Source organism: Erithacus rubecula (genome assembly GCF_903797595.1).
Source record: "Erithacus rubecula genome assembly, chromosome: 21".
Lineage (NCBI taxonomy): Eukaryota > Metazoa > Chordata > Aves > Passeriformes > Muscicapidae > Erithacus > Erithacus rubecula.
The window spans coordinates 5590227-5607154 of NC_136673.1; the positions used below are offsets into that span (position 1 = coordinate 5590227).

Consider the following 16928-nt stretch of genomic DNA (forward strand, 5'->3'; position numbering starts at 1 on the left):
GTCACATTTTTATTTTCCATACTCAGCTGCTCTAAATGAGCTCAAACACAGCCAGGGATATTTCCTGCCATATATTACTGGAAGGCAAAGATAGAATACTAGCATGGTGTTTGCTTTATGCTTCTAACAAGCAATATATCCTTTTAGCTTCTTATTCAACCAGTATTTTACAAGAGTTAACACACACAAAAGCCACATCAAGCCCACTTGTTACAGCTCATAGTTTCAGGATTAGATGGAAAGAGCCATTGCACCATTTCAGGCAGTCAGACAAGTAACTCTGCACAGCACCCACTCACTAGTGGGTGTTCATGGCACTGCCAGCAGCCAATACCAATTGCTTAAGCTTACAGAGGACTACTCAGAAATTGAAGTTCACCATATCTGGAGAATTCAAAGACATGCACTCACTTCTTGTTTGCTCATCCAGTTGTCAACTTGTTCAGTGTCTCTATAGAAAAGCTGCAGGTCCATGCACTGCTCATACTGCTGCCTGCGGAGCTCCCACAGCTCCAGCAAGGCAGACCTTTCATCTGAGAGGATGGTCAGCTAATCAGTTGGGAAGAGGAATATATAAGAATTTTATTTAACACTCTAGTTCACTTCCATCTCATTGTAAAATCAAACTGTGACTCTAAAAAAGAGGTTAACACTGAATTGAAAATTACTTTCTGTGTAAACAATGAAATCTCCAGTTCCTGATGTGATCATCCTTTTAAATTAAGAGACACAGAAGAAAGAGACAAAATTCTTCTAGGAGCTGTTGCTCCCAACTTACCTTTTCTTTAACTTCATCTGAAGCATAGTGCCCAGCAGAGAGCAAAGCCTGGCCTGACTCATCAGCAGATTTGAAGCTGTCTTCATGGGCATCAATTTCTCCCTAGGGAAGGAGATGTGAAAAAACTGTTACCAAAATTTATCTTAGCACAGATTGTCAGAATTACCTTACAATGCACATAAGGCAGGTATAAATTTCTACATTAAAATGAAACTAGAAGATTATTTGAGCTGTATTCTTTCTGCTTAATTATAGGAATTCCTTATGATGGAGAACTAAAACAGTCTTTAGTCCAACTGGCTGCTATCAGGCCTATTGTTTAATAAAATAAGCATTTTTAAATACTAAGTAATTAGTATATATTTACCATCTAGAAACAATTTAAAAATATTTATCAGGACAGCAATCTAGTACTGAGTTAGTTGCACGATCAAAGCATTCCAGTGCTACAACACTGACTCAGAGACTGTTAGTCACACAAATCAGAGGGCTGCTGACTGGATTTGGCTGTACAATCACTCTACCTTATGTTCCTGATGTCTGTCTAGAAGGGCTTCTGCCCCAGCCACATCATTGGCAAGTTCATCAGCATTTATCAGAGCCTTCATCTCAGTCACCCAGCTGGTGAGGTCTCGGAAGTCTGCGAGAAAGCGCTGCAGCCTTGGTAAGTAAAGGGAAAGAATTACTTGGAATCATTAATTTGCAGAGTTTCTCTCCTATTTCCCCAAAGAAAAGCTTGCAAACATAAAAGCTATCCCTCAGATACAAATAAAACAACACAAAAATGTGCTCAGAATATTAAATTACTGAATATGCTTTCAATAAAAAAAAAGTCTATTGAAGTTATGAAAATGTTGGGTTCTAAATCAATGTCTCAAAGATATATTTTGAATAGAACTTATACAGTAAGCAAAATTAATATTCCTAACTACACACTGAGGACAACAGAAATCAAAACAAAATTCTCAAGATAATCCACAGGGCTGCTTCTGTCACAGATATAACAGTGGGGGTGGGGGGGGGTGGGGGGGAGAGAACTGACAGAAAATTTCAACTGCACATGCCTCAGACTTAAAACAAGCAAACAAATCTCAAATTCCTTCCAGAATGCCTTCAGCTGTTGCCTTTGGCATATGCTTAACACTTATCAGCAAAAGTGATCAGTTTCTGTTTCCTTTCTACATTTGCTGTTAATTGCTCTGAAGAAACTATGGCAGGGAAGGTAAAAGAAAAGATTATTTATGTGGGTCTCCACTGCCAAAAACTGCACATCGTGGGAAGGAACAAAGGGCAGGAAAACAAAACCAGAAAGGATATAAACTAACCACCATACCAGAATTAGAGCGTTTTTAGTATGGCTTCTCAACAGTGATCTAACAGGTTATGTTTCAGAGACCAAGTTAGTACAGAATCAAGACTGGATGAAGACAAATGCCACAGCAAAGAAAACCCACCACAGAAACAGGGAATTCATTTGGTCTGGGAAAATATAGCAAACAACATATCATACTTCAATTTTCATTGAGACTCTTAAAGACTAGTGACCAGATTTGTAATAAAAACATTTTTAAAAGCTTTTTCTTTACAGCAAAACTGAGACATAGTCAGATAATGTACTTCAAAATTAACGTATTAACTCGGAGAAAATAGCAGATGTCCTAAGACATCACTGTGTCTGTTTCCATAGTTGATCCACACCCAGAGAATGACAAAAAGCTGCAATCATTTTTCAAGCATATAAATATTTCTTTTACTACACGAAGTCAGTGTAAAATAGAATTTGGTGAACAAGATGCTCCAAAAACACCAGAATCATCTCAAAGTTTTGGAAATGGTGCCTCTTTCTCCTTCCAAGAGCCCTCTGCCAAAGTGAAGGAGGAGGGCAGCAGCACAGTCCTGCTGCAGTGACCCACCTGTAGGAGTCGTTGAGGCGAGCGTGCCTCTCTGCCGCCAGCGTGCGGATCTGCTCCCAGTTGGCAATGAGCTCCTCCCGCTTCACTTGGATTTGGGAAGCGTTTATTGGGTGAGACTGCTGCAGACGGTCAGCTTCTGCACACAGGGCCTTCACCTAAAGCCAGGCACAGACTGGGAGTGAGCTTCCAGCCCTTTCCAAGCTGGTTAGCTCATTTAAGCTGCAGGTAAATACATCTCACGGGGGTACCTTATCTTCCAGAGCTGCCAGGTCTCTTTCCAAGCCTTCGTGCTTGCGCAGCAATGCCTGCACACTGGCTAGGTCTCTGCCAAAATCATCTGAGGCCATCAACTGCCCTTTCTCCTTAATCCAGCTGATTGTTTCATCCACATCCCTTCAAAACAAAGCACATATTGAAAGCAGTTTGTCTTGTGTGGAAAAAGGAAGGAAGGAAGCAGGATGTGTTCCCATACAGAAGTACTGGCATACAAACCCACATATATAAACACTGCACCCAATTACAAATATCCTTTAGAACACAAATAAATAGACTTTCTTTGCATCTCAAGAAATTCTGAAGCATATTAACAGGCCACTGTCACCAGATGCAAACCAGGAATTACAGCACCACTGAGCACTGTCATGGAGTGGATCCATTTCCCATTGTGAACCCTTCTCCAACTTAATTACAGCAAATGTCAAAATGCTGTAGATGGAGATGAGAATAGAAAGACATTGCTCAAAGCCTCCAGAACAGTTTGGCTGGGCCAATAAAAAAAGCACACCCCATTTAAGGCTCATCTAAGGACAGAACTGGGGGAAAAAGCCCTTAGAAGAAAGAAGACCAACACTGTCAACTGGCAGGAATGAATAAAACTGCCAAGTTCTGAAAAGCTCCATCAGAGTGACCATTCTAAAGTAATTGTAGAACAACGAGGTCTTCATTCAGCAAGTCATGCAGAAGAGCAAGGCAATGCCATAGGAGACAGTAGCTCTTCTCACACTGCTGTGTGCAGCTGAATGCATCATTAAACACCCACACAAAGGTTATTACATCACTCAGCAGATCCAGCCAAGTTCATACCTGTTGAAACGCTGAACTTCAGCTGCCCCAAAGAGTTTCCCTTGCCTCTGAAGGGCAAGTCCCTTAAGACGCTGCCAGCTTGCATTTACTTCATCTTGTTTGGACTTTATCAGTTCCTCTTCAGGGTGTGTTTCCTGGCAATCAAAGGAAAAATGCTATTTTCATATGTTCTTCGGTTATACATCCATTGACAAAACGCTGCTGGTCTCCAAGAGATCAATTTATAATTACTGTCCTTTCCAGATGATCACCCAATTCAATAGTTTCCCTGAAATTTCACTGTGCAAACATTCAATACTCTTGTAGTGTTTTCCCTATATATTAATTAGCCCACAGGAAGAGGGCTGTAAATAGTATCTTCTTTTTCCCTGGAATAAAACATTTCCAGCCCTGCCTCCATCCTTGATCAGGCCCCAGATATCAAACTAGAAGAGTGTCCAAAGGAAATAAATTTAACCCCAATATGACAGTTTCTATTACTAATCACTACTCTCCACATTTTCAGGAACATTCCCAGATGGGCAGTTATTCAGGTTGTTCAGCAAAAGAACAAGTGAATTAAATTGTGACCATTTAAAGTGAAGATAGCCAAGTACCCATGCAAAGCAAAGCTTAAAGACCTGCCCCAAACCAGGGGAGAAAGAGGGGAAGTTACAGACAAATGTTTGCTGTGATAACTGACTTGCCAGAAAAGATTTTCAACACCCATAAATGCTTACCTGAATAAGTTTGCCAGCAAACTGGTTCACTTCATTTACTCTTTCTTCATGAGCTGCAAGGTCTGTCTGGAACTCTTCAAACTTCTTCTGCAAAACTTCAACATGCTCCAAGTCCTGTCCAAGCTCTTCTGATGTCACTATTGCTTCCTAGTACATTGAAAAAAAAAAAAAAAAGTTAATTTCAGTATATCCTGTGGGAAATCACTATTAAAAATTAGGAAGCAAACTGTCCTAATTTTCAATAGGTCAAAGACAATCAGAGTGTTTAAGGTCAGACTTAAAACTCTCAAGTTTATTCATTAAACTCCATTCCCTGCCCCAACACCTACCCATTATTGCAGAAAATACTCAAGATCACTAAGGGAATTTTTTTTGTCATCTTCCTTGGTCATATTAATTTTTCAAGTATAAATTCTTAGCACACAGAGTGACTAGAATTTGTTTCTTTTTATACTGTGTATGGGCATTTGCTGTAGACTTGTGATGCAAGATTTCTGCACAAAAAGCAAGTATCTGTTCAGTAACAGTTATATAGGGTTTACACTTTGAACCCACAGTGATACAAAATAGCAAACCACCATTTAAAGAAACCAGCGTGATTATTTTGTGGCTTTTTTTTCCCTTTTGATAGTGTGGTTTGTGGTCTGTGTTCAAAGAATCAACAGCCAACAGTGATCCTGCAGTTTGTATCCTTACAATGCATATCTATAGATATTCCAATCATTTAGTAACTACCTACACACTGCTTGCTGCTTGGGCTGACTCCTTTCTGAAACAAATAATTTAAAATATTTATTAAGAAAATATTTGCTTTTACACATTAAAGATGTCCCTTAGAGGAAACTTCAATTTTATTTGTCTTCTCAAAGCAAAGAATGAACTGATTATGCTAAAAGTACTCTCCAACACACAGGCTTCCTCTTAGACTAGTAACTTTTATTGTGGCTGCAAAAGAACAGCAGCAGTTTGCACACATTCTGCAGATGGAATGTGAATAATGAAACGTGCAGGTGCCTTTCTCAGACTACCTGACCTCCAGCAACTCTATGCTGACAGAAATTTTTCACACAAACACATTAAATTTCCCATCAAGGACACACTAAAGGGAGGTAATTAGACACCTTATCATTGATCCAGTCCAAGACATCTTCACATTCCCGTAAATACTGCACCAACTTCTGTGCCTGCAGTAATTTGACTCCCTTCTCTCTCATCTTTTCCATCAGCAATTCCCATAGTCGGTGCAGTTCCTGCAGCCGAGTCTGAAACAAAAGGATGTTGTTATTAAAATCCCCTGTCCAAGAAGATGAGATTTATTCCCTTCCTGTCCTTAACAGTCGATTTATTTTTTTTTTCTGAAGTTGTACATCCTAAATCTTACTTTAGGCAAAGGGTGAGGACAAACTGCAGTTTCACCTCCAGTAAATAGTTTTCAGATTATGTAAAGTGTTGTAACACAAAACTAGATTATACTGAAGTATTTAAACAGTTGTTATTAATTAATGAAGCTATCAAATAGTTATCTTGACATAACTATGAGCCAAACATCTTGAGATAAAATTTGATTTAAATTCTATGCTAATGTGAAGTCATAGCTAAAATTTGCTGCTCTCCCCTTCAAATGTTCAGTCCTTTATATGAAAGTCAACTCCCTAGAAGTGCCTTTGGGAATTTACTCTTACTTAAGAATATTTGTTTCAAGTCAAACTTATGCCATTTCCCTTCATTTTAACTACTTCTCAACACTAAGCAGTTAATATATTTAGCTAACATTGTGAAGTGACATGATATGGACATACTTGGAGCAATTACCAGTTTTAATACTGAGTCTCTCTGGCTGCACTTCAAAACTATTGAGAGCCACTATAAACTTTATAGACAACAAAAAGTAAAACCACACTCCCACACATGCACACAACTTGCAAAACAGGAAAGTAACTGCTCCACCCATTGTCTATAACACTTTGCTCATCAGACCTGAAACTTGAAAGTCATTCAAGAGAAGCTTTTGAACATCATGGGCGGATACCACTTAATCCACTCAGAAAGTTCAATTAAAGAGGTTTTAAGGGAGGAAAGAGCTCTGAGCACTGCCCAGAAGGATGGTGCAAACTGTCAACCAAGGAAGGAAGGAGAGATTGCAAAAACAAGTTGCACTGCAGAGCCACAAGCTTCACCTACTCGTATGTGGGACCCCACTTGGGTGGCCGTGACTATCGGGCGCTGGGCAGTCCGGTACGGCGTGAAGGACTGAACCAGTAAAGGCAAGTTAGAATGAAATGCTGAACTATTAATTAAAAACAAAAGGAAAAACTTCTCTTCTTTAAAAAGCTCTCCTCAGAAGCAGATCCAAAAGAAGCTAAGAGCTGGGTGCTCACGAAAGAGAAAACCACCTCTGAGCTTTACAAATACAAATTTACTCAGGATTTCACTAATCAAACACCTGTAGAATTTTCGAGAGAGGTTTCGAAACTAGAGTTAGCTGAGCAATCTGAACAAAGTGCTTAAGGAAAGGCCTGTAAGAGGGAGGGAAAGAAAAAAGCTTTAAAACTCACTCTGATGGTTTCAGATGCAAAATGACTTTCATTAATCATCTGATTTCCAGTCTCATCCAGTTTAATGATGGCTCCTGAATTGGCCTGCACCTCAGCTTCAAAGGCTTGGTGCTTCTGCAGCTTCCCCTGAGAGGAAAACATCAAAGAATGCAACTGAGATTTGGTGCAGGGAGACTCTTCCACATTCCAGCAGCAAGATTTTAAGTCTATTTTATGCATATTCAGGACTGGCAAATAAACAATAAAACTGCACAGTCGAAATCAGTTGTATCATGTGGTGGACCAACAGGTGGATTCAGTTTTTCAGATTTCAGTTTTAGTTATTTCTTTCTTGTGTTTGCTTTTGCACATAACATTGTTCAAACCCCTGAGAACCTGTCAGCTAGTTCTACCCACACAACCTTATTTTCTACAAATACCTTTTTTTTTTTTTTTGTGGAACAATATGATAATTCACATTTATTCAGAGTTAAGGCATCCAACAAATTCTAGGATTAAACAAAGTTGGTTTTACACTAGATTACACTGAGCAACATTTTCTATGCTGATGTAGCATCTAATCCATTATTAGAAATATTTCAATTACATCAGCAAAAAGCCAGGCTTTTGAAGAGCACTTTGCAAGATCATGAGTATTTGCATCCATCTTTCTTCACTCTCAGATCAAGTTTCATTTCTGTGTTTGTTCAATCCCAGCTGACTTTTAACGCCCTAAAATTAACAGTACAGGAAATAAAAAGTGGCAGGAGGACTTGCCTGCAAATTGCTTGGGTCTTTGTAATTTTCATCAGATGCAATCTGCAGTTTCTCTTGGATCCATTTTTCAAGCTCATCTGCATCACGCTGGAAGAACTGGAATCGATAGGAATCTTCAAGTTTTTGGCGCCTCAGAGAAGAGAGTTCCTTGAACCTGTGGTAACGGTCCAAAACCTGCTGACGCCTCTCTTGGATATCCTCTGCCGTTTCCAACACTTTTACACCACTTGGATCCATTTTCTGAAAGTTAAAATAAACCCCATTATGTTTGTCTTGTAAAACATTGGTAGATCAGGAAGAGATCCATGCAGGAATAAAGTTGTTTTTTAAAATCACACATGGCTTACTTACAGTCTTACTCTGTGTGTGCAGGTACGTGTAGAAAATAGAAGTATCTTACATATAAATAAAAGCACACTTCTAGCAGAAAGTGGTAAAGGAAAAATTACAAAAACATTTAACACCTATTTGGTTTGGATAAATATGGCTGCAGTCATATGAAGTCTGTGTCATCTCAAACTGTAGCATGCAAGTGTCCAATACAACAGCTAAAAATGTGTGTTTGTGCACAAATATGTGTAGATACAGACACAAAATATTCTTGTACAACATACAATATCTCAAAATATTGTATTTAAAATATTCAATACTAAAGAATATTACTCTTATTTGAGCAACAGTTAAGAGTTAATCTATCTATATACACTTACATACTTATATAGACTGACTTCTCTGATGTCTGATGTATCTCTTTTTTGTTCTCTCAATTAAAAAAAGTTACAAACCCATCCTGCCACTCTCTACATAACCTTTCAAGAGCCAATAAGAGGCTTCACAAATCTTGTCTTAGACAAGTAAGTCAAGGAGCATTTTGTTTAACCAATGATCTTGCTCTGACTGAAAATTCTTCCACATTGCTTTATGTACTAAAACCTAATATTGGTACCACAGGCAGCAAAGACCTGATTACTGATCTGCTTCTTCTCTTTTTTATTAAAATCACAATAACCTTAATTTTTGGTTCCTAAACTTTCAAAAAGCAATTTGATTTTCAGTAAAAGATCTGAGCATTAGAATAGAACCGTAACATAAATTTAAAAAAATGGAACTGTTATTATAATTGAAGTTTGAATATTTAACCACTTTTTTAACAACTAACTGCATGTCCAGAGGTTGCTGCAACCAACACTCTGTGCCTGAACAATTTTGCAATTGTCTTCGTGTACAAGTGTTAGCACAAGTCACTCTTTAATGCTTTTCTACCATTAATTTTGCACTCTCCAAACTAAAGGAATTTCTCCTCAATCCTATCAGACAGGGAAGAAACCCAGACTAGAACTGCAGACTAAAAGGCATGGGCAATCAGTAAAAACATGTCATTAAACATTAAATTGTTATTTAGTCATTAGTTAGCTGCATGCTTTCATTAGACACCCATCTTGAATAATTGTATGGAAAACTCCACAGGTTGGAAAGTGATCTACAGGGCCATGTTTTCCAAGCACTTGCAAAAGGACAATCTGATAGAAAGGAACACATGGGGATGAATACAGACATTCCTGAGCTACCCTTGCAAGGTCCCCACCCTGCAGAGCACAGTCGTGCCAGCAGCACTCTCTGCTCCCATGAACTCTGAGCCCCAACTGCACTGCGGCACTTGCAGGCAGGAATGAAAATTCAGCTTTGCTTTTTCTTCCACTCATTACTGTCAAAAGAGGGCAAGGAAAAAGAAGCCACACCGATGTGTGCACACTGTGTTACATAAATGAAACCCAGGTTTTGCCTGGCAGTGCTACCAAAATCTCCACTTGATTAGTGTATCTGAGTATTAAAAGCTCAAACCCCTGATCATAACTCAAGCTCAAGCACAGATATGATTCCCTGAGAAAGCAGCTGTTTTTTCCAGCACTCTTTCAGTCTTTTTACTCCAGGAAAGGAAGTTATTGCTAAAAATTTCCTTTCCTGCCCTGTCATGCTGTGTTTGAATCCCAACAACACTTCTTTTAAACTGCACTGTGCTCTGCAATAACCCAGTGGCAGCTGGTCCAATATACTGCATGGCTGGAGCCCCTCTGCTGGTTCTGGTTTTGGGCAGTGCTGGGAGAAAATTAAATCCTGGTCAGTCTCTGGAACACTGTACACTCACTTAATGTACAATACAGCTCAACTACTACATCAACATTGAAAATAACCTCTGCAAAGTAATCTGAAAACATTTTAAATTATTTAATTATTTACATTATTAATCTAGGGAAATATTTAAATTACTTAAATTATCCTTTCAAACATTGCTCCAATATTGAAAGCCAAATGGGAGACCTTCTGTAATTTACCCTGGGAGCTGGTTTGCCTCTCACCACACAAGCCAGGCAATCTGGCTCCTCTTTTTGCTGGAATTGGTTAAAAGAAAGGCTCCTTTTGTAACTACAGTGGAGCGAGTCAATTGTAAAAGAAGTGCTTTAGTGTAGCAATAATGGACTGTTCTTCCTGCAGCCCCAGCCGACGTCAGCAGTGTCTGTGCTGCCAGAGCCACCAGGGAGCTGGGAACTCAAAAATCATGGATGCTGCAGAACAATGCACCTCCCTCCATGGTATCACCTTCAACTGCAGCACTCCCTGGAGTACCAAGCACCCCTCCAAAGACATTCCCAAAACTTCTTGGTTTGAAGACACCTAGGATACACCTCTGCACTTCTACAAGTTGTGCTTTGTGTTTTGAAGGTGAAAAGCACTGGGATGTGACTGTGCCAGGGTGTCCCCAGATAAGCAGCGCCATCGCTGCAGCCCCGCCCGGCACAGCCGGTGCACGGAGATAAGGACGGGGCTGGGAGAACTTTCCAGGTTCCAGATCTGGAATGTCCTGGTGACATTTCATTCCTCCTTTCATGCTGTAAGACTGACATAAGGTCAGCTTATGTCTTAACTGAAAAAATCAGAAATGATTCTTCACACTGCACTGTTTTGGTGATGTTATTTAAAAAGGAAAAAAAAACCCCAAAACAAAACCAGCCAACAAAAAACAAGGAGGAAAATTAAGGGAAAAAACCACTAAACAACAAAACAAAGTTAATTACTGTCATCCTTCCATCTATGCCTTCTCCAGTCAATACAAATTATAAGTAACAGCACACTAAAATGTACAACTGCAGGTATTTACAGACACTGCAGTGCAACAACGATGATGTCAGCAACCCCATTCAAGTTTGGGAGCAGCAGAATTGAGGTGGGTTCAACAGGAATTACAGCAGTGCCACACAGCAGAGCTGTCAGCATTCCTCTTACCAAAACATGTTTTCAGGGATTTGAAGGCACAAATGTGGAATACAGTGCTAGGCAGAAGATTTCAGTGTGTTTTTAAAAGCAATCACATGAAGCTTAAAAAAAATTAAACTTCTTCGCCTGAAAAACAATCAGATATCAGTACATAAAGATCTTCAGAAGTAGTAAAATAATTTTCTCTTAAGACAAATTCTGATGTTTTACATATATTCAGCATACATGACCTCAGCTGCAATAGAAATACTTCCCCTACAAAAACATTCCTGCTTCCCAAGTGTGCACACATGAACAGCTCAATGTATTTTTATGTTCATCAACATCACACATCGTCAATCTTGTCTAAAGAAGATTTAACTGGTATCAGCTACTCCCTCCTAGGGAACAGGAACAGATTGCTGATCTTTCTTCTTTAAGCAAAAAAATGGGCGTGAAAATAACCTTCAAAAGGACAGAGAAAAAAAAAACAACACTACACATTTTTCCCAGCTTCCATTTCTCCCATTCACAGCTCCCTGGAGACACCAGGGAAGAACCAAACCACCATGACTGCCTGGTGTAGGGAAGTCCATAAATACTTGCACTGCTGGAAAATCATAGAGAATCCTTCTGAAACATGCACAGCACTGGCTCCCTGAGTATGTTGTGTTACAGAGAAGGAGCTAAAGGATGCCATATTCTATCCTAGAGATTTAAAACACTAATGGGACAAAATTAATGCCCAGCCTTTTGGTTTGTTGAATTTAACTGTACAAAATAAAGACATTTTAAGGCTAGACTATGTGCAGCAGAACACTGCTAATACTGCTCAACACTGTTCAAATATGCTATTAAGGAAGCCCCAGATTCCAAGCCAGAAAAAAATCAGTCAAGTACCAAAATTAAAAAATAAAATCCAAGATGTGCTGAAGTTGCTGCTTGATGCTGCAGACTCTTAGAGACTAACCACAGTGCAGATAAAATTCAAACAAACCCCAAAATTTACACAGGTATTGCAGGGAGACAGAAACTGTCGCATTAGAAGAAAAAAAGAAATGTAAATTGTTTAAAGCAAAGTCGTTGCAAAGCTGGTGATTTAGGCTGACAAGAGGGTTTGAGCACACCCTCAACTATACATTTTTTAATATGAAGACAAATAATGACTTGTTCATTTTTAGGCATTTAATCTTAAAATCTCAATCCCACCATTTAAACAAGACCAGTTGAATTGCCCATCTGAATTTGGTGTCTTTACATAGAAGGGTTTTTTTGAATTTGTTTTTGCTTTAACATCAGAGACCTTTGATAAAACTATGCAGGGCTGGCAAGGACTGCACTCTGCTGAGACTCCTGAGAAAGCAAATTACCTTGACTGCATTGCAGAAATGCAGAGTTTACAGGTAATGCAAGATTATATAATTAACCCCAGCGTTTTTCATCCTCTTTTGTTATCTTTTCATTATCATTTAAATTGCAGTATAAACATTTACATCACTACTATTTCCAAATAAAATCTAGTTGCTTGTGCTCCCCAGCTGAAGTCTGACCCATACATCCTATTTATTTTATCACCACTGAAACAGAAGCATCACTATGTAGAAACAGTTACACCACAACAACTCAAGAATTATAAATTTGTCCAAGTGGATGAATAGGAACCAAAGCCAACTTTGAATGCACAATGTTCTACACTGTAAATCTCCTCAAGGTTGATTTGCAGATGCTATAAAGAAAAAGATTCTGCTAAAATATGTTTCAAAATAAAAACCTCTTGGAAAATTAATCAGTATCAAGATCTGATTATATTGAACTCTAATTCCTGTAAAATGTTCACACATCATGCATCACAGACAGAAATTAGGCAACTCAAGTATTAAAGGAAAGGCAGATCAGACTCACACTAAGTGCAAATAAAGCATCTGCTGTACAGAATAAATTCAGACTAGTGGCTTTTATTACAAACAGGTCACTGCAATAAAGGCAGGCAAGTGTGGCAAGGGCACTTCATGCATTACAGAAAAATACCTGGACTTTGACTTTACGAAACGATGACAACATGATGGAAGAATGTAGAGTCTAAAAGGGAGGGGGAAATCAAGATAACATTCAACTAATGACCAGCATAAGGATATGGCTGAAATTTTTCTGTCACAGTACCTGTTAATCACTTTCCTTTTGCTCCCTTGTCACATAAAACAATTTGGTTTTAGTGTTATCCAAGCTATTGAAAATGACAGACCCACTCATGCAAAAAGGTTACAATATCAACAGGAAAACTTAGTTAATTTGGTATCTACTAATCTTTCCAGTTAGTTCAAAACAAACCAAAAAAAACCCTACCATAACCTGAAAGTCAAAACAGAAAGTAAAGCAAGTTATCTGGACTTGGCAAATGACCATTCTTGCTACAGCATAATCAAGCGTGACGGCTTAATTTGAAGACACAAATTCAACCAGAAGGTTTGGAATGTAAATTTCTACAAAAATGTTGACTTTCAACCGCTACAACAAAAAACGGGTAAGTAGCAGTTGCGACAGAAGGCATTTTTTGAGATGCAGCTATTAAGAGTGTCCAATCCATTGAATTTTCAGGTGAAAATTTCTTTGCCTTGCCCAAGCCCTCGGACACGCTGCAATGTCTGCATGCAGAGCTGCAGCAGGGTGTGTGCCATGGTGCCTGCTGGAGCTCAGGAGGTCTCTCTGCCATTTGCTTCACCTGCAGCAGGGAGCAGCACATTCCCCTGCAGCAGGGTGTGTGCCATGGTGCCTGCTGGAGCTCGGGAGGTCTCTCTGCCATTTGCTTCACCTGCAGCAGGGAGCAGCACATTCCCCTGGGCTGGATCCATGGGCAGCCCAGCCCGGGCCGTGGTCTCTATCCATGGCATCTGCAGTCTGCTCCACCCCATTCTTCTGCTGCCTACACTCACTCCAGGGACAAATGGAAAAAACAAACTCCCACACTACACTAACAGCAGAGGAGAAATTTATATTATTTCCTCCGATAAAGGGGAAGCGATCAGTTGTCTCCAAAAGGCAATGTATTTATGATCAAAGCAGTTAAAACCCCATAAATACATTAAATGGACCAAAAAAAGCAGTGAAGATACTAGGTAATTTGTGTTAAATTACTAAGGTTAGTTGCAAATGTCATAGTTGAGAAATAAAAATTTCTCATCAAGAGGTACCACTCTTCACCAAGAGAATTAAGGCCTCTCTTATCCTACTGCTGCGCAGGAGAAAAATATGCAAAAAATGCTTAAAATGTGTCAATGTAACCATCACTTTTGTTATTGTTGCTATCTTTGTTATTAAAAAGATCAATCAGAATTATGTTTAACTTCCTGAACTACAGATTTCATATAAGCATTACATCTAAATCTGTTTCTTTAAATAAAATTTTGATTTCAGTCTGACCAATATGGATATTGTGGCTTTTTATTTCAACAAGAAAAAAAAAAATACTTCTTGTGAACAACGTAGCCTGTTATCTTGGTTCAAGTATTTTACACAGCTTTACAATTCCATTATTACAGTTACAGATCCTACACACAAAGCAGCAGAAAGCCACTCATTTTCAACCTTTTGTCCATTATTTTCTCTGCACAATCCATAAATAAGGACAAAAGAAGATTTCAAGGAAGAACTCTCTGCTAGTTGTATATAAATGCAAGAAAATCCCACAATGGGATTGAAAATTTGTTTTGAACAAATCTGAATCCCTGACTAAGGCCTTTCAGTGAACACAGTCATTGGAATCTTCTGGCACTTTGCTGAAAACAAAAATGCCAAAAGAAAATGGATTATTTGTTTTTCAGAAAGATACAGCACCATTTCAGGCTGAGTTGGCTTTTTTGGGGGCTGGTTTTTATTTTTATCTCCCTGATATGTTCATTCGCCATCTCCAGACAACTGCTCCTCAAAACCTATTTAAATATGTATGAAAGACTGCTCAGGAGTCACGTACATTTTCGACTAGAACACGAACCTGGTTTATGAGAAAACAGCTACAAAAAAATCCTGAACAGCCAATACGAACCTGCTGAAAAAACATACAGTGATAATTGCTTGTTTTTCCTTCAATATCAGGGAAAATGGTTGCCCTATTGGCACATATTTATGACCCAGCAAAGCAGATTTATATTGTCATAACCAGGCAAGGTGTATGCGGGCAACAAATTGAGGAACACTTGACTTGGATTTATTTTAAATTAAAAAAAAAAAATCCAGGGCAGGAACAAATCCCGATTCTTTTACAAAGGAAGCAGTAGACCTTGCCCTACATACAAAGTAGCACATATATGAAAGGAACAGAGGTCGGGAGATTCCCTTGAAATGCCTCCCTGCTTGTCAGCGCTGCTGAGGCACCCCCGCGGCCGGAGACCCCCGGGCCCCGCGGAACGGCCCCTGCATCGCCCCTTCCTCCTCCTCGCCGCATCCCTGACCTTGGACAGGGCTGGGCAGCCGCGGGAGCCATTGCTGTGCAAGGATTCCCGGCGCCGCGGAGCGCCGGGGGCTCCATCCCCCGGGAATTGTCCCCAGGAAATGCTGGCTGGCAGCCCTGAAGGGACGGGCGGGCACGGCGGGGCTGTTACCGCCGGGGATGTCATTTTCTGCCCGTTTGTCCCTCCTTCGGGGCGCTGAATGGGATTCCAGCCGCGGGTCGCGCTGCTCAGGGCGGCTGCGGCCGCTCCCTGCCCGCCCGTCCTTCACCCGCGCCGCGCCCCCGCCCTTCGCTCCGCTCGGCTCGCCCGAGGGCCGCGGGGAGACCCCGGGCCCGGCTCTGCGGCACCCCGCGATAAAGAACCGCCCGGCGGAGCCGCGGAGGGCGAGAGCGAGCGGCGGCCCGAGGAGGCAGGGCCAGCCTCAGCCTCCCCCGGCTCACCCGCACACCTGTGCCCGGCTGTGCTTGCGGGGCTGGCTGAGCCCGATCGGGGCGCGGTGAAGGCCGCGCGGCGCTCCCCGCCCGCCCTTCGCCCCATCCCCTCACCGGGTCTGTGGGTGCGCAGCGACCTCCCGCCGGCTCCGCGCCCTCCGCCACGGACCCGCGCGCCGCCTGCGCCCTCCTTTTATAGCCTCGCTGCGGAGATGACGTCAGCGCTGCAGCGCTGCCCCGCCCTATCGGCGGGAAGAGCCGAAGAACTTCGGAAAGAATCGGGTAAAGCGTGTGGGAGGCCACGCCCACCGAGCTCTACCGATGAACGATGGGGCGCCGGAGAGAACCGAGTGAATCCGGAAAGAAACGAACAGTTCCGGAGAGACCGTGGTGTTCGGAAATAAACGAGGGATAGGGTCCGGAAGGAACCGAGTGGTTGCGGAAAGAGCCGAGTGGGGGAGCAGAATGCGGAGGCGTTTGTGCCCTGCAGGAGCCGGCCTGGGGCACCACAAAATTACAAGATTGGAGGGACAATCGGTTAAAATCTCCGCGCAGGGGTCGGCAGAGGGGTCTCTGCTCCCGAATCAGGTGAGTTTGGGTCGCAGAGAGTCGAGGTTCTGCAGTGCAGTGATGGGGACAGGTGCAGCATCGAGCCCCGGTCAAAGCTGAAGCTTCGTTAGTTTTACATTATATAGATACGCATTTATATATATGTATAATACACACACATATATATAAAATTTATATCCAGATGTATCGTAAGTGTCTGCTTGAAGCACCGTGCCGTGTCACCCAGAGCCTGGCAAGGACACAGCATCAAAAGACAAGTGCCTGTCAAGGGAAAGCTATTTCTGAAAAGCTGATGCATAAATTCAAAGGAAAATGAGCCTTTAGCATTAAATCAATGTTTAAAATAGACACATTCTACTCAAAAAAATAATTTAAAATTAGAGGTTAGAGAGCTGGAAGGCAGCAAGAATGTTATTGGCTCAAAGT

The 16928-nt window shown here is 41.0% G+C and overlaps 1 protein-coding gene across 4 annotated transcripts in view; it reads right to left on the reverse strand.

The window, feature by feature from the left end:
* The window catches only part of SPTAN1 (spectrin alpha, non-erythrocytic 1), a 45803-nt gene extending 29605 nt beyond the window's left edge, over window positions 1-16198 (reverse strand). For 2 of the 4 annotated variants that reach the window (XM_079324304.1, XM_079324303.1), the window contains exons 1-11: window positions 13085-13132; window positions 7805-8044; window positions 7049-7174; window positions 5615-5755; window positions 4494-4640; window positions 3775-3908; window positions 2940-3084; window positions 2692-2846; window positions 1303-1438; window positions 779-880; window positions 412-549 (exon numbers count right to left, since the gene is read on the reverse strand). In XM_079324304.1, the coding sequence (XP_079180430.1) occupies window positions 412-549; window positions 779-880; window positions 1303-1438; window positions 2692-2846; window positions 2940-3084; window positions 3775-3908; window positions 4494-4640; window positions 5615-5755; window positions 7049-7174; window positions 7805-8044; window positions 13085-13117 (1497 nt within the window). In that variant the 5' untranslated portion in view covers window positions 13118-13132. Of the gene's footprint in view, window positions 1-411; window positions 550-778; window positions 881-1302; window positions 1439-2691; window positions 2847-2939; window positions 3085-3774; window positions 3909-4493; window positions 4641-5614; window positions 5756-6674; window positions 6744-7048; window positions 7175-7804; window positions 8045-13084; window positions 13133-16046 lie in introns of those variants that run through there. The other 2 variants (XM_079324305.1, XM_079324306.1) reach the window with 2 other exon arrangements.
* Between the last annotated feature and the right edge of the window lie 730 nt (window positions 16199-16928).